Source organism: Pieris napi, chromosome 7, assembly GCF_905475465.1.
Source record: "Pieris napi chromosome 7, ilPieNapi1.2, whole genome shotgun sequence".
Lineage (NCBI taxonomy): Eukaryota > Metazoa > Arthropoda > Insecta > Lepidoptera > Pieridae > Pieris > Pieris napi.
Window position 1 is genome coordinate 6686341 of NC_062240.1, and position 21184 is coordinate 6707524.

At 34.0% G+C, this 21184-nt stretch overlaps 2 protein-coding genes across 2 annotated transcripts; one reads left to right on the forward strand and one right to left on the reverse strand.

Annotated features, from left to right (window-relative positions):
- Nucleotides 1-298: 298 nt before the first annotated feature.
- Nucleotides 299-12257, forward strand: LOC125051234 (sodium/potassium-transporting ATPase subunit beta-2-like). The gene is made up of 7 exons (XM_047651448.1): nt 299-505; nt 6550-6678; nt 7269-7391; nt 8088-8266; nt 8949-9053; nt 11029-11197; nt 11864-12257. Exons 1-7 carry the CDS (start codon nt 370-372, stop codon nt 11971-11973), a joined length of 951 nt encoding a protein of 316 aa, XP_047507404.1. The 5' UTR covers nt 299-369; the 3' UTR covers nt 11974-12257.
- Nucleotides 12258-15543: 3286 nt separating this feature from the next.
- Nucleotides 15544-20211, reverse strand: LOC125051195 (sodium/potassium-transporting ATPase subunit beta-2-like). The gene is made up of 6 exons (XM_047651399.1): nt 20088-20211; nt 19541-19715; nt 18102-18356; nt 17101-17393; nt 16487-16655; nt 15544-15792 (listed from the first exon to the last, which is right to left on the reverse strand). The coding sequence occupies exons 2-6, from the start codon at nt 19698-19700 to the stop codon at nt 15689-15691; spliced, it is 981 nt and encodes a 326-aa protein (XP_047507355.1). The 5' UTR covers nt 19701-19715; nt 20088-20211; the 3' UTR covers nt 15544-15688.
- Nucleotides 20212-21184: the final 973 nt, after the last annotated feature.

Sequence of the window (21184 nt, forward strand, 5' to 3'; positions counted from 1 at the left end):
ACGACTGAAGTCCTTGATAGTCAGTAGAAATTTTCTACTAGTCCTGGGTATCGTTTTTAATATTTTCTGATATGGGCGGTAAAAAGGTATTTTAATAGAATAAACATATTTATATTTCTCTAGGTCAGGTCTATAACAGGTCCGTTTGATTAATAAAACAATTGCAAAAATATACCATTGCCTGTTAACTAAATTGTAGAAACGTTAATATCAAAACATTATATACATACGCCCTAGAGCCAGCTTATATACAGCCTTTACGAGACTACAACCAAGCGGTAACAACTAACCCAGATCTACGCAAGCTCTACGCACCTATGCATTCTATGCCGCTTTTCTTGGCCAGTATTCCTCGGTGGCCAGAGCAAGATGGGTGTGGACCAAGCAAATGGAGTTGTGAACTATTGTAGACGACCACCACAAAGACCTTTCCTTCAGAGGATACAATATGCGATCTGGGATCCGGAGGAACGAAAATTTCTGGGTCGAACGCCAAAACGATGGGGTGAGTTGGCCGTTATTTTGAATTATATACCTTCGGCGTTATAAAAATATGTCACTTTGCAAATTAAAAAAAAAATAATAATATTTAAACGAGTTTATTGCTATCATGTTTCAGTAGAACCTTATATGCCAGCCGTTGGTTACTTATTTACGACAAAAAATTGCCCTAATCATTATATTTCTTTTAAAAACAAAAATGATATTACAATATTCTGTAGGTTTCTATAAGCCATCGGAGTTCCATTCCCATCCATTCATCATTACGAGTATAAAAATGTGTTTGTAAATTTCCACTCTTTAATAACTGTTAATTTAAATGACGATTATCACAACGGTGGAGTTAGCTACTATGCAGTTGAAATATAGAAGAGTTTGTCTCTGAAATAAAAAAGACATTTATATTAATTAAATTTAAAAAATCTATCGATTGACATGAACAAGTATTACAAGTAAATTGCTTTACATAGATAAGTCTATCCAAAGTCGGTATCGGGGTTGAGTCGCGCTTCTAGACTAGGTAATGTTACTTAATAAAACTCGTAAATCATAGGTGACCTAAACTCACAGTATAATTGTAAATATATTTCACCACATTACATGATAATACCATTCCTGGAACTCACTATTTTTTTTTTCATTTTTCTAAGAACTAAAGGGCTAAAAGTGACTCATGTTCGTAATCTTAAAGTTCTTAAGGTCTTAAATACATTAAGATTACATAAGGAATGTTTAATACAAAGACAACCTATCTTATTGAACGTAATTTTTCTGGTATATATAGTCAATTGGAAGGCTTTAATTTATAAACTACGCAAATGGTTTAATAATTTTTTGACGCAGATACATAAGAACTTTAACAATATCAAAATTTAACACTGCAATAAGTTAGGGTAGTTCTAAATAAACAAATACAAATTAGAACATTATTGTATCTCTCTAATTAAACAGAAGTAAAAAGTTTAGTGGCTTCTTTCGCTATTTTGAATCTGTTTCTATCTTTAAAGTAAGTTTTAGACAAATGAATGCTTCGGAGCATATATTAATTAATCGTAAAATAACTTAGTACTATTAGCATGCAACAAAATAGAAGTAAGTAAATACTAATTGGATTCTAATTATAAATAATAAATTAAATATTATAAATGTATTATGTATTTTAACTAAATGTTAATATCTTCTTATTAAATGTTTAGTCACTTTCACAAAAGAGCATAGGCTTATTCACGTATGAAATCTATGCATATCCATAGTTTCTCCCCTCATACTTTGAAATCAATTCTCCTTTAGCTTTTGTAATTTAGAAATCGATGTATTTTTTGTCTTTCTGTGTCTCTTATGTATCAATGTAGCTTTTTTTTTTTAAAGACAATTCACACCAATTGACCTAGTCCCATACTAAGCTGGTGAAGCTTGTGTTATGGGTACTAGGCAACGGATATACATACATATTATAGATAGTTATATAAATACATATTTAAACACCCAAGACCTAAGCACAACACCAAATGCTCATCACATCGATGTTCGTCTCAGCCGGGGATCGAACCCGGGACCCATGAATTCGCAGTCAGGGGTACTACCCACTAGACCAATGAGTCGTCGCTTTGGCAAGAGTTTGTAAATAAAAAAAAAATACATTAAATCTAATAAACTTATGTTCAGAAAAATGTTTTTAATAGTCCATTTATGGAAAGGCTACGTCTACTATGACGCGGCTACAACTACGACACGACGTGAACACGGTTAGTTCTAAGATAAAATTATAACACCAGAACACTCAATAAATTCTCTTTAATGCGATTCAATCACTGATCGTAATATTTTTTTATAAACTCGTATCGAGGCTAGATCTAAAGTAATGCATTCATATTTAACGTTCAGTTGAAACATGCTTTCAGCATCTATTTTGGAAGCCATAACTCAGATTACCCTGAACACTAGCCGCATTCGTTTTATACCTACTTATGCAAATGTCTATACGATGAAAAACTATATATGTACATACCTAATGTGCGAGTTTTGTTCTTTAAGGGTAAGCATTGAATCAAAGAAAGAAGTTACGAATTTGTGTTACAATTCTGTATATTTGTTATAAAAAAATTAATATATACTTTGTCACAAACACATACAAAACAAAATTTGTTCTCAAATATATATTTTGAAGTCCCAATAGACTTGATACAATATCATCCAACTAATAATAACTTCAAACAATAGTTCCTATTTGGACATGTAATCCTTTGGGCTTATTGTGACAAGCGTAATATTATACTGGACAGCGGCTGAACGATGACTCAAAACACTGCTTTTCTGATGCTTGGTATCTATGGCTAAATTCCTGAATGGGAACTTAAGAAGAATGATATTTACATAACATGACATAACGAATATAATTTTGTGGCGCTTGTATTTTCTGATAATTTTTTGGACTCCTTATTCCCAATAAATCAACCATCGTTCATTTTCGTGTTTTCTGAATATCATTTAAAGTATAGACACTAACACGATACTAGTGAATAAAAATAACGATTAGAGAAACGAAAAACTTTCCGTTCCCAGCGCCAGAATTGTTATATTTGTCCTGGCTATGTAACGTAAGTGTGTGTCAAGAGGTGGGGACAACCTCCCGATGGGAGAGGCTCTATTTGTGTTATGCGTCAACTGACCATATTACAATATTACAAATCGATATTAGGTCTTTCGGACACACGCTGCGAACTATCAAATTTATTAGAGTATTTGGAATTGACTTGCCTGTATCTGACCGTACGAGACTGAAGTAAGCTTCGCACTTTAAATGAACTAATAAATATCTTGGGCATTAAGATCTAGAAAAATACTGTGGTAATACCTCAATTACTTTCCATCTATCAAATCAAAAAATTATTTATACATTGGTCAATTGGTCAATTTAAAAAAAAAGGAAGATCTGAATTTAAATTGAAGAAGATTCTGGAAGATTCTCCTTTCGGAGGCCAAAACACCTTTTGGGTCGCAGAGCGGAGTGAAAGAGTGATTCCCAAATCAAGGGTGTAGAGCGGGCGAGAAGAACTGGCAAAAGCTCTCCGCCAATCTTTTTATTAGTTAAGTTTTTGGTTTATAAGGAAATTTTTAAGGAACTGGAACCATTACGCTCTGCGTCACTTGACATATACTCGTAGAAACAAAATAAATTATAAACGCTTAGCAGGCAAAATAGAGGCACGTACTTACATTATATAAGAACAAAACATATAGGATCTCCATACACCTTGTACCACAAATAACCCATTAAAATCTCAATAATTCTATTTGAAATACATGGCTATTAAACACGAATATGATATATTATTAATTATTATTAATACTTTTTAGTGTATTACGGAGTTGGTTATGTTTTTATAAATCAAACTTGCTGTCATATTTGCTGCGATGAATACGAGTACAAATAGAAAAAGTTAATTGTAGTTCTATTTCTTGTATTGTATTATCATTTTTTTTTAAATCTACTTACCGAAACGCTACAGCTTATATATAGATTGGTTTATTCCTATCAGCAAAAGTCATAATTAAACTGTAACGAGTATCTAGCCCCAGTTTCTACTTAAATTGTTTAGTATATAACCTAGTGTATATGATCTTGAAATATTTATGCTAACCCATAAAGTATGATTTGGTGTGATTTACGTAAATGTAAACAGTCCCTGACCGAGCTATTTCGACCACGTCCGAATCGCGTCATTTTAGATATTCTCAGAGGAATTTTCGGAATTAGGAATTTGTAAAGTACTCTCCATCATCATGACTATTTAGCCTCTTTACGCTTCATTCGATCTTCTAGGTCTTCTAACTATAATTTTACCAATTACTAATTGACGTTTTACGAAAATTAAGTTTTTGTATGGAGATGTTTAAATAAAACTCTTTGTTTGAAGCTGGGTAACAACTGGCTTAAATGGTTTAAAACATGAGCATATATCTAACATAAAATTAGGGTAATTAATAAATCTTAGTGACAGTCATTTGTTTTTTTTGAATTTTTAATCTGAAACAAGAATATTGTATTACAATTTATGAGGCTCCAAGTTGTGCATGGGCATGTGTTTTTGGTGTGTGCGCCGATGGCTAACACTTGGTTTGCGCTTCTAATTATTTACTAAAATTATATAATGTTATGTTATATATATAACTCGAGTCAAAATGTTTTTTTAAGTTCCTGAAACTGAAAAAAAGGCTAGAAATGCATCCTAATAAGCTTGCCACGCAACTAACCATACCGGACCTAATAAATAGGCTAAAAAGGCGACAAATCCTATGTCTTGATAGACACGGTTGAAAGAGAGGAGCAGTCTCGATGGAGATTTTGCTCTGAACGCCTAACAGCTTTCAACACTTCTGCTCATAGTCTAGCTGACTGATTGCAAGATAAAGACCTATATTAAAAAAAATAAGTTCCTGAAACTATTTCTGTTTGTTTTATAAGGAGAATAGCTAGGAGTGTAATTACCTGAAGTTGAATGTAGCTTTTAAGAATGTCTAATAATTTAGTTATGGTTCTTAAACCAATTCTTGTAACAACAAATGCGACTCTCATTTCCGAGGTCGTGGGTTCGATCCTGGCTGTGCACCAATGGACTTTCAGTTAAGCGCATTTTATACTCCCTCGTACTCGATGCCCTAGACCCAAAAAGTCGACGACGTGTGGCATAGAACACGCTAAACCAAAAAGGTTGTAGTGCTACTGGTTATTTTTGTAAGCGATCTATCTTCCAATTGAATATCCACACTTACAATACGTAATAAAATATTGTGGTTTTATTGAAATGAAAGAAATATGTTTGTGGTTACGTAACGCGATATTCTATACTGACATTATTCAAGCACGTTTGTCACTAATGACACGACAAAACAGTTATTTTAATGGATAGCCAAGGGAAAAAGAGTTTTTTAATGTTAATTTTACTTACAAAGTGTCATCAAGTAGGATTATGACAAATACTTAAAACTATTACAATACAGATCTAAAAAGCTTAGTTGGGCATATACATATTTTTCGCACACATACACACGTATTTATACATCTCTTCATATATAATTGCCTATATGTTTATGTATAATTGTATGTGGTTTTGAAGGATATTACATTTTAGTTATAAGCGATACAATTAAACTATCAAGCAAATTTATCAGTTAACACAAATCAATGGTATTAAACAATATAAATTACGAACAACTTTTGTGTAGGGGGTAAAAAATCTTAAGGCGGATTACGTAATGTTTAATTAATAACTGTCTTGATGAAAATAAGTGTCGAAAAATAGTTATCTAGTATCTACTAAAAAAGTCAAATTAGTCCTCAGTAGTGATAATTTCCTAAGATATGCATTATTTATGCCCTTATATGCGTGGATCTTAAAAAGTATTGAACAGTTTTTGATGAAACTAGGTCTGTTAGTTTCTGATAAATTTGTGGACGAAAAATTTTAAGACATTTAGCACACGTGCCTGGAAGTCTAAGTATACGAATCATCATACTCAAATACTTACTCCGATAGTATTCTTGGCATCTGGGATTGCTGACGGGCGGCCGGTTTGTATACCGAGATACGCTTCCTCTTGTACCATTCTCCCATAATGACCAACGGAGTTTTTGGGCTTTAGCTTCACTCCAAATATCCAATTGCCATATCACATACATACAATCTGATAGCATTATTTTTTTAAGTCAGTTAAAAACTAACCAATATTTGAGCAGTGTTGGCCTAGTGGCTTTAGCGTGCGATTTTAATCCCTGAGGTCGTAGGTTCGAACCCCGGCTGTGCACCAATAGACTTTCTTTCTATGTGCGCATTTAACATTTGCTCGAACGGTGAAGGAAAACATCGTGAGGAAACCGACATGTCTTAGACCTAAAAAGTCGACGGCGTGTGTCAGGCACTGGAGGCTGATCACCTATTTGTCTATTAAATTTAAAAATGATCATGAAACAGATTCAGAAATCTGAGGCCAAGACCTAAAGAGGTTGTAGCAACACTGATTTTTTTATTTTAATTTAATATATTACAGGAGTGATAGGCCTCATTTACCTCGTGATGTACATCTGCATTATAATATTCTTCTCCATCTGCATGTGTGGTCTTCTTGCATCTGTGGACGAGCATATACCCTACTTCACTCTCGCTGACTCCATTATTGGTAAGTCCAAATATTTCTATGCGTGCAATTATCTGTCGTACGGTGGAAGACACCGCGAGGTAAACTGCATGTGTCAAGCATAGAAGATCACCTACTTACAGTAGGAAAATAATAAGACTAATGTTATGTTTTGAATTAACAAATTTTTCATAATTGAACCAAAATTAATTCATAAAATTACGTTCCATATTCAAATGATACAAGATATCTAACGTCAGTATAAAAAAAACCCTCGTTGTGGGATGGCTTTTTCTTTAATTTTTGGGGTATTAAAAATCATTCGCGGTGGGTGACCAAATTATAATTCAATTTGTAATTATCTGCTTCTTAACATGGTGGATACTGTGATGTTTCGTTAAATACATAATTCTATTTAATTCTACTCAGTGTACTTAATGTTGTACTAAGTTAAGTATTTGTTGTTTAAGAGAAAAATACCCGTAGATCAAAATACGATACGTTTTTGACAAATTTACCCTGTATATTACGTTGACAATAAATCACCCTTTATTCGACGATGTAAATGTAAGTGAAAAAAAATCTCTGCTTTAATGATAATTTGTTTAATTATATTATGTAATTACTTTCAGGAAACAACCCCGGTATGGGACATAGGCCTGTTGTGTTTGAGGAGGGAGCTCTTATCTGGTACAGATTGGACAATGGAACCTCGTACAAAAAGTATACGGACAATTTAGATGAATTCTTAGCACGTTAGTATTTAATTTTACTTATAAAACTGGCTCATGTGGGATTAAATCCCTTAATACGCTTTAAATACCGTGTAAAATGAAAATTAAGTGACCTTAGTTTTTCATTACAGTTAAATTAATTAATTTATATTAAATATATATTATAACTAGCTGACGGCAACACCGTTTTGCCATGTATACCATTTATAATAAAAAATAGGGGTTGAATTTAGAGGGGTGAAAATTAGGGGTTGTATGTACTTTTAATGTTGTATCATAAAAAAATAAAAAAATTTGGGGTGGACTACCTCTTCTACTCCGATTCTCAGACATACCCAATATGCACACAAAATTTCATGAGAATCGGTCAAGCCGTTTCGGAGGAGTTTAACTACAAACACCGCGACACGAGAATTTTATATATTAGATGATCAATGAATCTTAGAATTTATTATAAATATACACTTTGTTATATTTTTTTGTATAAATAGGTAAAACTGTGCTTTGTGTATTTTTGAATGTGTATTCCGTTTTTGGCTTTTGTGTACAATGTAATTGTTTGGATATTGTTTAGTGAGCTGTAGGAATACTGTTGAGCAAATAAATAAACAAAATAAAAAAAGTACTTTTTTTAATCTTTCTTATTACTAAAGCGGTTTTACATGTTTTAATGTGTTCTGAATCTTTAATTAAAGATCTATATATTATCGTTTTCAGCTTATAAGAATAAATCTCTGCTAATCAACAAAGGAGAGAATCAAGTAGACTGTCAGCAGAAGAGGCCTCATGCGGGCGAAGTGTGTGCCTTCGACACGTCCCTACTGGGACCGTGTTCCAGTGAAAACGACTATGGCTATGCTGATGGCACGCCCTGTCTTATTATAAAACTTAATAAGGTTATATAATTATAGTAATTTAAAACATTCCTATTACTTTCTATCAGTAGCTTTTTCTCTCTAGGCTGCTTCGAGTAACTATAAACAATATGTTCCTAATGTGCATTTAAAAAATACCTTAAACCCGAATCAACAAATCGAGCATAGAATGCTGATCACAAGAAACAAATGCAATCTGAGACCAAGACCTGTATATGTTTTGTCGCCATTGGCTTATTATTAGGATACCTGAACGAGATGGCTTATTGGTATGCTGTTTGCACTTCTAATTTGTAGAATAATAATAACTTTGATGTGTTTAATAACCGCTAAGCCGGTATCAAATTTATTATGGGTCCTGACATGCCCCTCTAGCTTCATCCACTTTCCATGCATGCTCCTCGGTTATGGGAATTTTTAAATTGTCCCTTCTATAGTACCTCGTGGATTTGGGTCCATGTATGTCCGACAAGGCCTTCCCAAACTGACTTAACCATCCACGGTTGCGTTCAATATCCCACTTATAAACCGCTTCTCATTCATCCGTATTCCCTTTCGTATCCTTGTAACTCCTCTTGAAAATTTAAATAGTCCTATAATCCAGTACTTGATGAAGTTAAAATTTTCTCTAAATTAGATATGACCAATGAATTAATATTGACATAATAAACAATTAAAATATTAATAAATGTATTATTTGTAGATATACGATTGGCAGCCCCAGTTTTACGACGACCCTGGTGACTTGCCATCCAATATGCCACCGGATATTTTAAACTATATAAACACCACTAAGACACCACAAGAGGTAAGTCCGATTTCGTCCTTATTTTATTACCAGTATAAAGTACTAGAGTAGTAGAATATAAAATAGCAGTTGGCTTTTTTCATCATTATTATTAAGTATGTGTAAGCAAATGTAGTTTTATCACTTCCTAAATGTAAATAACACATAGTTATAATCTTGATTTTAGTCCACGTTTCATAAGGTCGATAATATAGGGTGTCTCAGTAAGAGTGCACTTTTTAAAATTGTATTATTTTTGGTTTTCCTGCAAGTGGCAACTCTGAAATTTGACAGGTGTCACCTCTGTTTATTCCGATTATTAAAAATATAGCGCTTTTCGAAAGAACAACTCGTTATAGTTGTGAAAACTCATTACAAAAGTAACGCTGAAAACGCTCGCAAACTTCACCAAATTTTCAGCCTAGAAAGTGCACCTAATGTGTCAACCATTCGAAGAGTGGTAAAAAAATTTGAAGAAACTGGGTCAATTAGGTATGGATTATAAGAATCCTTTGCGTCAACGTACTGGTCGGTCCCTTGAAAACATTGCTGCTGTAAACGAGAGTGTCACCGAATACCCGATAACATCAATTGGACTTAGCAAATTTTGACTAAAGCCTTCATGCGTACAAGATTCAGTTAACTCAGGAGCTGAAACCAGCAGACCAAGGAAGGCACCGGCAATTTGCTCAATGAGTAATGGAGCAAAGTGAAGTCGATGCCAATTTTTCGAAAAAAGTCATTTTCTCCGATGAACAGAACAAATTATCTCACGAAATCCTGATGTCAACTGGCCACCAAGATCGTGCGATTTAACGCCATGCGATTTTTTCTTTGGGGTTTTGTGAAATATCGAGTTTATGCGAATAAACCCGAAAGCATTCCTGAGCTCAAATCGAAAATCCAACGCGTCATCAGTAAGATAAAGCCACATCTCTGTGAAAAAGTCATGGAAAATTTCATGAAAAGTGTAATGGCTGCCATTGGAGCCGTGGAGGTCATTTGCCGGATATTTTATTCCATACTTAATCGGAACATGTCTTCTTTACAATACAATAAAAATATCAGAACTCTGTCATAAAATACTTGTCTTTATTTAAAAATGAAAAAGTGCACTCTTACTGAGACACCCCTTATATTATTATACATTGCCCATATCACTTTATGTTTTTAAATAGTTGGTTCCTGCGGCAATGTACCTTTAACGCTGGCAGCATTACCTCGCTGTATTGCGATACTTTTTCGTTGACCGGGGAAAGCACCAGCTCTGGGGTCGGGAGTATTTTAAATTGATTTAAAATACTCCTGTATTTTGTTTATTTACGATTTATGTCGCTCGTACTCATTACAACACCGATTAAGCGTTGAAGATGTTTAGCGGTTAAGAATTAGGATTAGTATAATTTCTTACAAAGGGAAAATAGTTTCCTTAAACTTTACTTTACTACTACCTACTATAGTATATATGTTAACGTAAAATTGTAAACACCGTTAGATTGTAATCTATCTCGCGAGATTATAAACTGTCGAAAGATTGTAAACCTCAGCTTACTGCTTACAATTTAACGTATTATTATTCGGTAGATTGTACTACACTAACTTAGTTATCATTCAAACTTCTTTGGTTAATTACAGATTAATTTTACTTTCCAACAATTTCATATAGCTACCGAATAATAATACGTTAAATTGTAAGCAGTTCGTTGAGGTTCACAATCTTTCGACAGTTTATAATCTCGCGAGATAGATTACAATCTAACGGTGTTTACAATTTTACGGTGACATATACATAGTAAAAATACGAAAGTAACTAAGTTTACTAGTCTTTCGTCTTACCTTTTTATAGCAAAAAAACTGTAATTCACAGTTATAATTTTTTTGCCAAATAATATAACGATCCTAATCAGCTTCCCAAAATAACTTTACCTTTTACTTTACTTTAACTTTACAAGTGATTGTCGGTACGTGGTTATTAATATTTCATTCTATATCTTAGCGTCGCCAAGTATGGTTGTCGTGCAAGGGCGAGCGGCCGGCAGACACAGAATCACTGGGACCTTTGCGGTACTGGCCATATCCTGGACTACCGGAGATCTATTTCCCCTACAACAACACACCCGGATACCTCAGTCCTCTAGTCGCTGTGCAACTCTTGAATCCTATACGTAAGTATTCATACCGAGATTAATGCTCGGATCTGACAAATAGTAAACTTTACAGGGCAGCCATTTCAAAATATAATCATGTTAATTTTTGTCATAACTATTTTAATTCATATTCTGTTATTATGAAAATTGGCATACAAGCAAACAAAATGGTTTGCTTTGAAACAAAATAAAAATAATAACATTAAATTAAACAGTTTTCTAGAAAAATCACATGTTTCTATTAGAGTAAAGTGATCAGGAAATCAGTCGGTAAAGTGACGGACACTTTACCGACTGATTAATTTGAAATTTAAAACACATGGAAATTTGTCGGTAATGTTCGAATTCCAAAATATATAACAAAAATGCTATAACATATTTTCTGGAAATAATAGTTGGTGTTAAAATTCTCAAAAGCCTTGCGCGAGTATATGCAGTGTGAGATTCAATTGAATTTATTCAAATTGATCTATAGAACTTTTCTTGATTATTTCATCAAACGCTTTTGTATAATTTTCTAATCAATTAACATAATTCTTAATTTATTTATAAGTAAATTTACTGCTACACAAATACATATTATAAAAACGAAAACACTTAGACAATATACAATGCCAAAACAGATTACATTACATAACATTCTTCTTCAGCTTGAGAGTAAATTGGTACCTTCTTTTATTCCAGGTGGTCAAATAATAAACATCCGGTGTAGAGCTTGGGCGCGCAACATTGTCTTCACTGAGAGTTTAAAGGAGAGAATGGGCTCCACTCACCTCGAGATTATGGTGGACTAGGTTTTCTCAATTTTTCCAAGGTTCTTATAAACTTCATAGATTAACCTAAATTACACATGGAATATATAAAGTTTACTTGATAAGTCTGTAACCTTAATAATGATTCCGATTTCAACAGTTAAAAAACTATATCGAATATTTTTTGTCGGCCGATGGCGTCCTTATATAAATTTGAGATAATTAAGATTTTTTAAAGTAACCTTCGTGAGTAGATTTTTAGTACGCATATTTATTTAAACATTAAATATTATACTTGATCTTGAAATGAAATAAATTAGTACAATGGTATAATAGGTTGGGGAAAAAGTTTCTTCGCATTTTTTAAGAAAATTCAAAACATTTTTTAATATAGTTTATTTACATTTAACTAAAGTATGTAGGTACCATTTTGTTCGATAACTTATTGCCATTATTTAGGTAGGGACATGATCCCATTGCTATAGAAATTTTGGGGCTTCTGATCAAAATACCGCGATAATTGGTTTTGGCAGTCCTCTCGTGATGATAACCTGACACTGCCTAAAGAATTCTGAAGAGACTGAAACAGGTGGAAATCTGAAGGTGCAAGGTCAGGACTATACGTCGGATGCATTATCACCTCCCATCCAAGCTCTCTTAGTTTTTGCTGAGTGGCCAAAGATGTGTGAGGTCTAGCGTTATCATGATGAAAAACCACACCTTTTCTGGTGATTAATTCCGGCCGCTTTCTCTCAACTTCTTGCTTTAATCTCATCAGTTGTTAGCAGTAGAGTTCAGAATCGATGGTCCTGCCTGGTGGTAACAGCTCATAATGAATAATGCCCTTCCAATCCCACCACACACACAGCATCACCTTGTTGCGAGTTATCCCGGGTTTCGCCACAGTCTGTGAAGCCTGACCGGCCTTTGACCACGACCTTTTTCGCACGTTCTTGTCGTACGTGATCCACTTTTCATCATCAGTTATCAGCTTCTTCAAAAATGGTTCGGTTTCATTAAGTCGTAATAAAGAATCAAAAATGAGTACACAATTCATTAGGTTTCTTACAGTGAGCTCGTGAGGTACCCAAGTATTGAGCTTTTTTGTGTACCCAGTTTTTTTCAAATGCGCCAAAACTGTTTTGTGGTCAATTCCCCGTTCTTCAGCTACGTCGTAACTACTGATATGCCGATCTTGCTCCACTTTTTCAAAAATTCCATCCATTTTATCTGTCATAGGGCGACCAGAGCGACTTGGATCTTTGACATCAAAATTTCCGGATTGAAAACGCTTAAACCAAATTTGTGTTCTCTCACAGACACTGCACTAGGTCCATAAACATCGCAAAAAAAGTTCGCGGCTTGTGTTGCATTTTGACCTTTTTTGTAGTAAAATTTTAAAATGTATCGAATTTCTTCATTCGATTCACTCATCTTGACGGTACGAAAAATAAATAAAAAACAGTCATTATCCTAATTTGATTTTGGTATTATCTTCTTTAAAATCTCAACTTTCCTTGATAACAAAACCAGCCAGATACATATAGTATAGCCAAAGAGATTTTATTACAAGTTCATACATACTATAATGCGAAAAGACTTTTTCCCCAACCTAATATAATATATATTTACGTCATATTATAGCTTTACAGCTATATAAACTTTTTTAGCGTAGGCTGCGCCTTTCGCGGCGTTAGTACCAATAGACATTGTATATATTAAATAATTCAAGAGAAAATAAAAGAAATTCTCTTGTTTTCCTTCTTAATTTTTATAGATACCAGTATGAAGTTTATAATAAACTCTAGCTCTATAGTCTATGCTAAGAAATCATTGCTTTATTGCTTGTCGCACACTTCTGCGTCAATGTACTGAACTAGTATATTAGATGAAATTATATTTAGAAATAATGTTTTTTGACAATTTTTTGATGTGTATTTAATCTCTCTTAGAGGCGAATGTTATGTGAAAATGTAAGCAGAACTTCGCACAATTCGCTAAAATATCTGTAGCAAAATATTACAGTTTTTTTTTTAAGTTCTGGAATCCAACTTTGTCTACTACCATTAAATTGTTTTACACAGGGCCGGGTTTAGGGAGGGCGACCGGGACAGCCCTGGGGCTTCCACAAAAGAGCCTCTACAATAGAGAATTCGGGAAAAATTTATTAAATTCAGACTAGTAAACAACTTTTCATTTGCAATAAATTATTGATTGAAAATCTCGACTGGAATTTTTTTTTTCATTTTATTTGGAAAACAATTTTTGGCCTTTAATTGTTGCCCCGATGCCTCCAGACCTCTAAATCCGGCCCTGGTTTTACACAAATAGGTACTTCAATTTTTGTTTTGCCGACAATCGAATCAAAAAATATTGCTTATACACACCATGGACGTAAATCACTAATGCTTACAAATATGAAAGAATTCTGATTTAAAACATTTCTGATAACATTGTTTAATTAAAACCTATAAATAAAGTGAATACATAAATATCTGTTCGAAGTTTCTAACCAAGAGGAACTAATAATTATTTGTTAATTAAAGCAGTGCCTTGAATGTGCCTTTGGAAATGTCGGTACTTTGGTAGTGTATGTTGATGTTATGTATATGTAGTAAAAGCACTTTAGAGAGGTTATTAAATTCTATTTGAGTTACATGTTATTTCATTACCCATACTTTACCTTCATCAACCAAAACATATAAACAAAAACAGATATTGTGAAAATAATAAAAGAACGTGTATGTACTTATGTACACGCGTTAGAAGTTATACTTCTTTGGCGTAGGGCCGTAGCAAGATTAAAAATGTATTCTATACAAACATAGACCTACAAAGGAAAAACGACACTAACAATAGAAAAAACTAAAATGTTGACTATAGCTAACTTCAGGGTGTCGGTTTTTTGTGACGCATCGTAAAAATTTACTCTTATCATTTATCCCTAACGCGCCAAAAGAAGTATAACTTCAATAATAATAAAGCTATTGACCATCCATGAGAGAGCCTGGTGCCTATAATAGGACTATAGAAGTTCTGTGATCACCAGCCTTTTTTCAGATAAAAAATATTCAAAGATATTTTACGACTGAACTATAGTACAACAAAATAAAATAGTGAAGATGTATCCCGTTATGAGAATCTAAAATGTAAGACCTAGCGATAGTCTCTTTTTATTGTGATTGGTTGAAGTCACAGACACGCGATACGTTGACCAATCACAATCATACGAAAGGAGCCATCGTTTTGTCCATTTCCGGCCATACACACTACGGTCTACCGGAGAGGTATAAATAAATAATATATAATATACTCGAAAGAATCGATTTTCAAACTTGCGCTGGTCGCCTGCGCCGGCATACCTGCACAGGTGGACCTCTCCGGTAGACCGTAGTGTGTATGGCCGGCATTACGCTTCAGGTACATTCTAACCGAGTTGAATATCTGTATGTATCTAACATTTTTACGACCCACTGTACGACCAACAAAACTGATTGTTTCGTTTTTATTAGATATTTTAGATTATAATGAAATCCTTTTAGTTGAATACACTCAATTATGTTTGGCATTAATAATAAATATTATTTTAAAGGAAGTAATAAAAAATACAAATATCATTCAATAATTTACTCAAACATTCTTCAAATGAATACGCAATAACTACAATTTGTCATATGTCTAGTTTTGAGATCCATCAAATGAAAATCGCCAGATAAATTTGATAGTTCTTAAAACTAGCTTACGTCGTTTGTGTGAATTATTCGACCATTATCTCGATGTGCACGGATCCCATCCCCTCTCCTCGGTCGTACTTGATATTGTGGGCCCACGCTCTGCATTCTATGTTTATGAGCATCCCGGCTGTAATAGTTATGTAATTTAGTAATTTATTATGTATCAGATGTGAGCAGCTTTGATAGTTAAAGTTCACGGCTGTATTTGTGTAGAGATTTCTGACTGGTAACAATATTATGTGATTATGTCACTTAAATTTGCACTCTGTGGTGTCAATTAAATTATTAATTATACATATATCTTAACAGTTAATTATTTTAGGATATTAAAGCGAGTTTATTACAGACATAACTCGAATTACATACTTGAATTTCGATTTAGCTACTGTTAATGAATTAATTAATGAATATTATATCTTATAAAGAAATTCCGTTTAAATTAAATTAGTAAAGCATATACAATATTACCTACGTCTCGCAACACAGTTACGAATACCTGTCCATATAGAGTTTAAAACAAAGCATAAGGCAGTGAAGACCCACTTCAGTAACATCTACTTACAGCCTAGCGATTCTGTAACTCACTTTTCGAACACACACATAAACAATAAACTACAAGGAGGGACCTTATCAGAATAATAAATCGTAAAATCACTGCTTTACGACTGATTTTATCGCGACCGCCGCTGTGAAAACCGCTGTTTGAGTTCGAAAAGTAAGTTACAGAATCGCAAGGCAGTACTTGTAATAAAAATCGAAAGTGAATCGGATAACATTTTATTGTTAATGACACCCTAATGGAAATATTAAATTACACTTACTTTTAGGCCTCTGCAGATGAACAGCTACTAAAGGACTGAGGTAACCTTCCTGGTTTGTATACGGGAAATAATAACCCGGGAAACCTCTATAAGGCAAATATTGAATGGGTCCTATGTTCTCTCTATCAGCGGGGTTCTCGCCTTGACATGACACCCACACCATGTTAAGCTGTAAAATATTATTACTATTTCAGATCAATGAATACGCATTCTTTTTAAAACCGTAATATGTTTTACAAAGCTTTCTTGGGGCAAATTTATTTCCCGTACAGATATATTTTTTAATTATATATTGAATTAACAAGAAGCAGTCTTTTGCTCTTTCGTTTCGTTATGTACTTCGGTAAGTGGCCAAAACTGTTAAATCCTTGGTAATTAAGATTGGCAAATATAATTTCGCTGAAAATTGTTTTTTTAAACGTATTTTTTATATTGTATGATGTAGTAATATATTAAAGGTAATCGTTGATTAGATTCACATTAAAATGTATTATTATTGGTTTAAGACACTATTTATAGGACAAACGGTGAGGTTTGCCAGATGGTAATACTGCTCATGGACAATCACAATGGGTACGCGAGTGCGTTGTCAGCTTATAGAATTACTAACTTACATAATTTTTATCATACGCAGTCATGTTTTTGATATGTTCCTTCAAATCAATGGGCATTTGTTCAGGCAAGTTTTCAGAACTATCATAAAACTTTGGTTTCCAAGCGTATATTTTGTTCAGTTTTAAGAAGATACACGGCGTTGATTTGTGGTATGCGAAGTTATTCTCCTCAACACAAGGGCCCCAGGCGCTAATATCTACATCACAGACTTTGCCGGCAGGAGGCGGTAGCTTAAAATCACAATTGTGAATATTTTGGCCGGCAATCGTCTTTTTCCCATCACGTTTGTATGCTAAAATAAAGAATATTTATTGGCACATTCGGAACCGCTGTACAAGGGAATTTAGTCCCTTGCATGTACAACATTCGGAATTTCGTAAGCTAAACATATTCAGCTTATTAAAATGGCATGCAAAAGTATGACCAAAACTTACATTAAAGAACTGTCTAAGTATGTATTACAATGTTACAACAATCAAGGTGTGTAGCAAATGAGTAATGAGCGTATTCTATTAAAATTAAAATTATAGAAACACATTAAACGTCAACAAATGTCATTAATTAATTTAATTGTCACAATGTAAACTAGCTGATCTCGTCTCTGACAGAATCACCAGCGCTGTGGAACATTCTGCTCCTCAGCATAATGCCAATTACAGCCACAGCACACACGCATTACACACATGAAACAAACCGAATGGGAAAAGGGATTTTGTTTTTTTTTGGATATCTCATTATATTTTTTATTTAATTTTTTTCATTGATTATTGTTATTTTGTGTGTTTTTGATAAATGATATGTCTATGTCTAATTATTGATGGGCGATGAATAGTGTTAGGGTGGTATTCTGAAACGTGACGTAGCACGAACCATCCGTCAAAATCCAATACATTATTGACGTACGGGGCTGACGTAGCGCCATCTCTCGCTTCTGAGACCCTTAGAGCCTAGGTAATTAAGGGTTTGTGTCTCAATTTTAGCATTTCGGTAAGACTAGTACCTTCTAAAAACGTCGATAGCTCCTTCACCCACAATTGATAGCTTCCAGGATTGTTTCCCCGGTACCAGACTACGCTGCTAGCGACCTCTGGTGGAGTAGGTCTGAAGCCTAGACCTGGGTTGGTTCCAATAATTGAGCTCTCCAGCTGCCACCTAGGCTCACGAGCATCTAGCATTTGGAGGAAGGTCCACATGCAAATCGCAACGAGTAGAGCCAACGCCGCATAGAAGATGAAGTAAAATAACGCTATTTTCGCTGAAAAATAAAAATTCTTTAATAGTCTTACATTCCAACAGCCTATGATAAGGGAAAACATTAATTTTACTTAGATTGTTGTTACTTCCACCGGTACAAATTCAAACTTGTTATGTTATTAACACCAGCATGGCAATCTGATAAATAATAAACTACAAGCTCCCTCCTTATCAGAATGCCAAATCGTAAAATGACTGCTTCACGACTGATTTGAGCTCGACCGCCGCTGCGAAAACCGCTGTGAGAGTTCGAAAAGTGAGTTACAGAATCGCAAGGCAGCTCTAAAAATGCTTAACAACAGCTTAACAAACCTATCCGCATCTTTCAAATGCGTTGTACTAGTGTAGACATAGATACATATTAAAAGATTTCATAACTTATCTTTTAACAGTTCTACTGATTTAAAACATACGTACTTTAAATACACAAAGTTTTACGATAGAGTAGTAGTACATTAGTAGAAGTAGTAGTGCTAGTTAGACTTTTAAAATAAGAATAGAAAGAATTCGAACCTTTGTAGACTTTATTATCTGCTAGTACAACGAAAACTTCCTAAATTAAATTAACCCATTTATTATGTGCTTAAAATCTTTGAATAATATTAATTTCAAGATTACTTATTAATATTAGACTAGCCACAACTAGTGTGGCAGTGTCACAGGATGTAGCAATGAGTCCAATTCTGCACCGGCGTCGCTTCCGGCGGGGCCGTCTTGTGCGGACCTTGACTGCTCTTATGTTTCTAAACTACCGAAATTCTAATACTAAATAGTTTTGAATCTTGTAAAGCGTAATCCTGAGGCTGAGAGTTTATTCCTGATGTGAAAAATCTAAGCAATACCTAAGTATACTACGTTTTATTGTTAATTATTGACACTAATTTATTTCAGCAAAATACTAGTTTACAAATCAACCTCAAAGACTCTTTATGCTCTGTTAGCGCTCACTTTTATAGCCAATAAGTTAGGGTTTAAAAAACACACAAGACTACAATCAATTTGTTACCTACCTTACTTAGTTTTTGCATTGAATCTTAAAAGTTCTAATTCAGACATTTGATTCTCTTAAATTATAATACAGTTTAGTGCTTTTTTCATAGAATTCACAATAGAACAACATTAAACGAGAATCTAGAAGTTAATAGTTATAAAAGAATGAAAATACTTTGTGACTTGCATACTTACACCAACTAGCTCCGGTCCTGCCACAGAACTGTCTTGTCTTTGGGTTCCAGACGAACCTCTTCATCTTCTGACTATTTGAGAGTGGTGTTTCCTTCTCCCTGTAATACATGTTGAACCGCTCCAGACTGGAGAGGTCTGATGGACGCTTTTTCACTGTCATCTTGAAAAGTTGGATCTGCAAGAGAAATGTTAGTATATTTAAAGCTGAAGCTGAACACTATACGTGTTTGAATAATGTTGTATGATAAATGACATGATTAAAATAAAACATATTTATAACATTGATTAAAAAAAATAATTGATGTAGGATATTTTTTAATATATTCTTAATCCTTACATTTGTTGCTGTCCTAGTTATTTAATAAAATTGTTAGAAAACTAAAGTATTGTTTTAATAAACTAAAAATAAAGAAATAATTCACAATATTAAATACAGTGTTAAAGCGTGAGGCATCGAATGAATTATAATATTGTTCTGCCTTTTATGCTCTTTAATGTTAATTTAAATCTGTTGATAATAGTATTTTTAAAAAGATTCGCAACTTACATGTCAGGAAGATGGGAAGAGTAGTGTGCACGCAATGAATGCGCCCGCGCAACCGTCAACCGACACAGGATAATAGGACGATGTAATGCGTCACTAGACAATTACCGACCTTTAATATGATTCGTAGGAGGTTTTCTTTAATATACCTAGTTAGCTCGGGGTAAGCTTAAGCGTTGTAGAGGGTAAAAAGTATTTGAATAAATCTAAAATATTAGACCCATGGCGAAACAACAGTTGTGTAATAAAGTCATTTGAGTCTTCATTGCAATAATTTTTCATGTTTCCAGATGCAAAAATGTCTACCCTAAGCCCCATTTGCAGACCACTTATTCGTTTATAGGACAACAGACGTATTTGTTTTCTGATTCCATCCACGTATCTTGAAGTGATACGCAAAGCATTCGTTTTTAAAAACTTGAAATAGTTAAATTTAAATAAATAAAAGTGAAGGGTGAGCTAAGCCGTAGATTATTATTATTAGTTAATTTGTGTTCGCAGACTTATTATACGTATTGTACATATTTCCCCGAAAGGGGCAGATTAGTGTCCACAGTAACCCTTCGTGTTTTATCTTGCTCCACGACTCTTCGATTTTATCTGCCCCAACTGCAACTGTACTGGTACATCACCTGAGCTTTCACACTGTAACTTCCAAAAGCTATCCCAAAATCTAGCAGAGTTAAGGTGCTGATCTGTTTGGTACGCTTTTCTTGTGGATATTAATTGAACGCCTACGGTGATTTGCCGGGGATTTGTGGACCTGCCTTGCGATTCTGTAACTCACTTTTCGAACTCTCACAGCGGCTTTCGCGCTCAAATCAGTCGTGAAGCAGTCATTTTACAATTTGGCATTCTGATAAACAATAAACTACAAGCTCCCTCCGCTTGTCAAGACGTAATGTGAAATTGCTCAACAGAATACCATGAGATTCCAAAAATGACGTGAGTGACGAAGGGAGCGTTGTTAGTGCGAGGTGAACTCACGGATTAACAGAATCGCATGGCAGTATCCTATGTAATTTCTATCACATGATAGATAAAGGTAATAAATTTACATATTATTAAATATGCAGTCTTCAATATCTGTAGTTCTGATC

What these genes read in the sequence shown, in the direction of transcription:
- LOC125051234 (XM_047651448.1), top strand. Translation starts at nt 370, where the DNA reads ATGGGTGTGGACCAAGCAAATGGAGTTGTGAACTATTGTAGACGACCA. An exon ending in TTTAGATGAATTCTTAGCAC is followed by an intron (nt 7,392 to 8,087) that starts GTTAGTATTTAA and finishes TATCGTTTTCAG; the next exon opens with CTTATAAGAATAAATCTCTG. An exon ending in CCACTAAGACACCACAAGAG is followed by an intron (nt 9,054 to 11,028) that starts GTAAGTCCGATT and finishes TCTATATCTTAG; the next exon opens with CGTCGCCAAGTATGGTTGTC.
- LOC125051195 (XM_047651399.1), bottom strand. Translation starts at nt 19,700, where the DNA reads ATGACAGTGAAAAAGCGTCCATCAGACCTCTCCAGTCTGGAGCGGTTC. An exon ending in CAGGACCGGAGCTAGTTGGT is followed by an intron (nt 18,357 to 19,540) that starts GTAAGTATGCAA and finishes TTTATTTTTCAG; the next exon opens with CGAAAATAGCGTTATTTTAC. An exon ending in GCTATCGACGTTTTTAGAAG is followed by an intron (nt 17,394 to 18,101) that starts GTACTAGTCTTA and finishes TCTTTATTTTAG; the next exon opens with CATACAAACGTGATGGGAAA.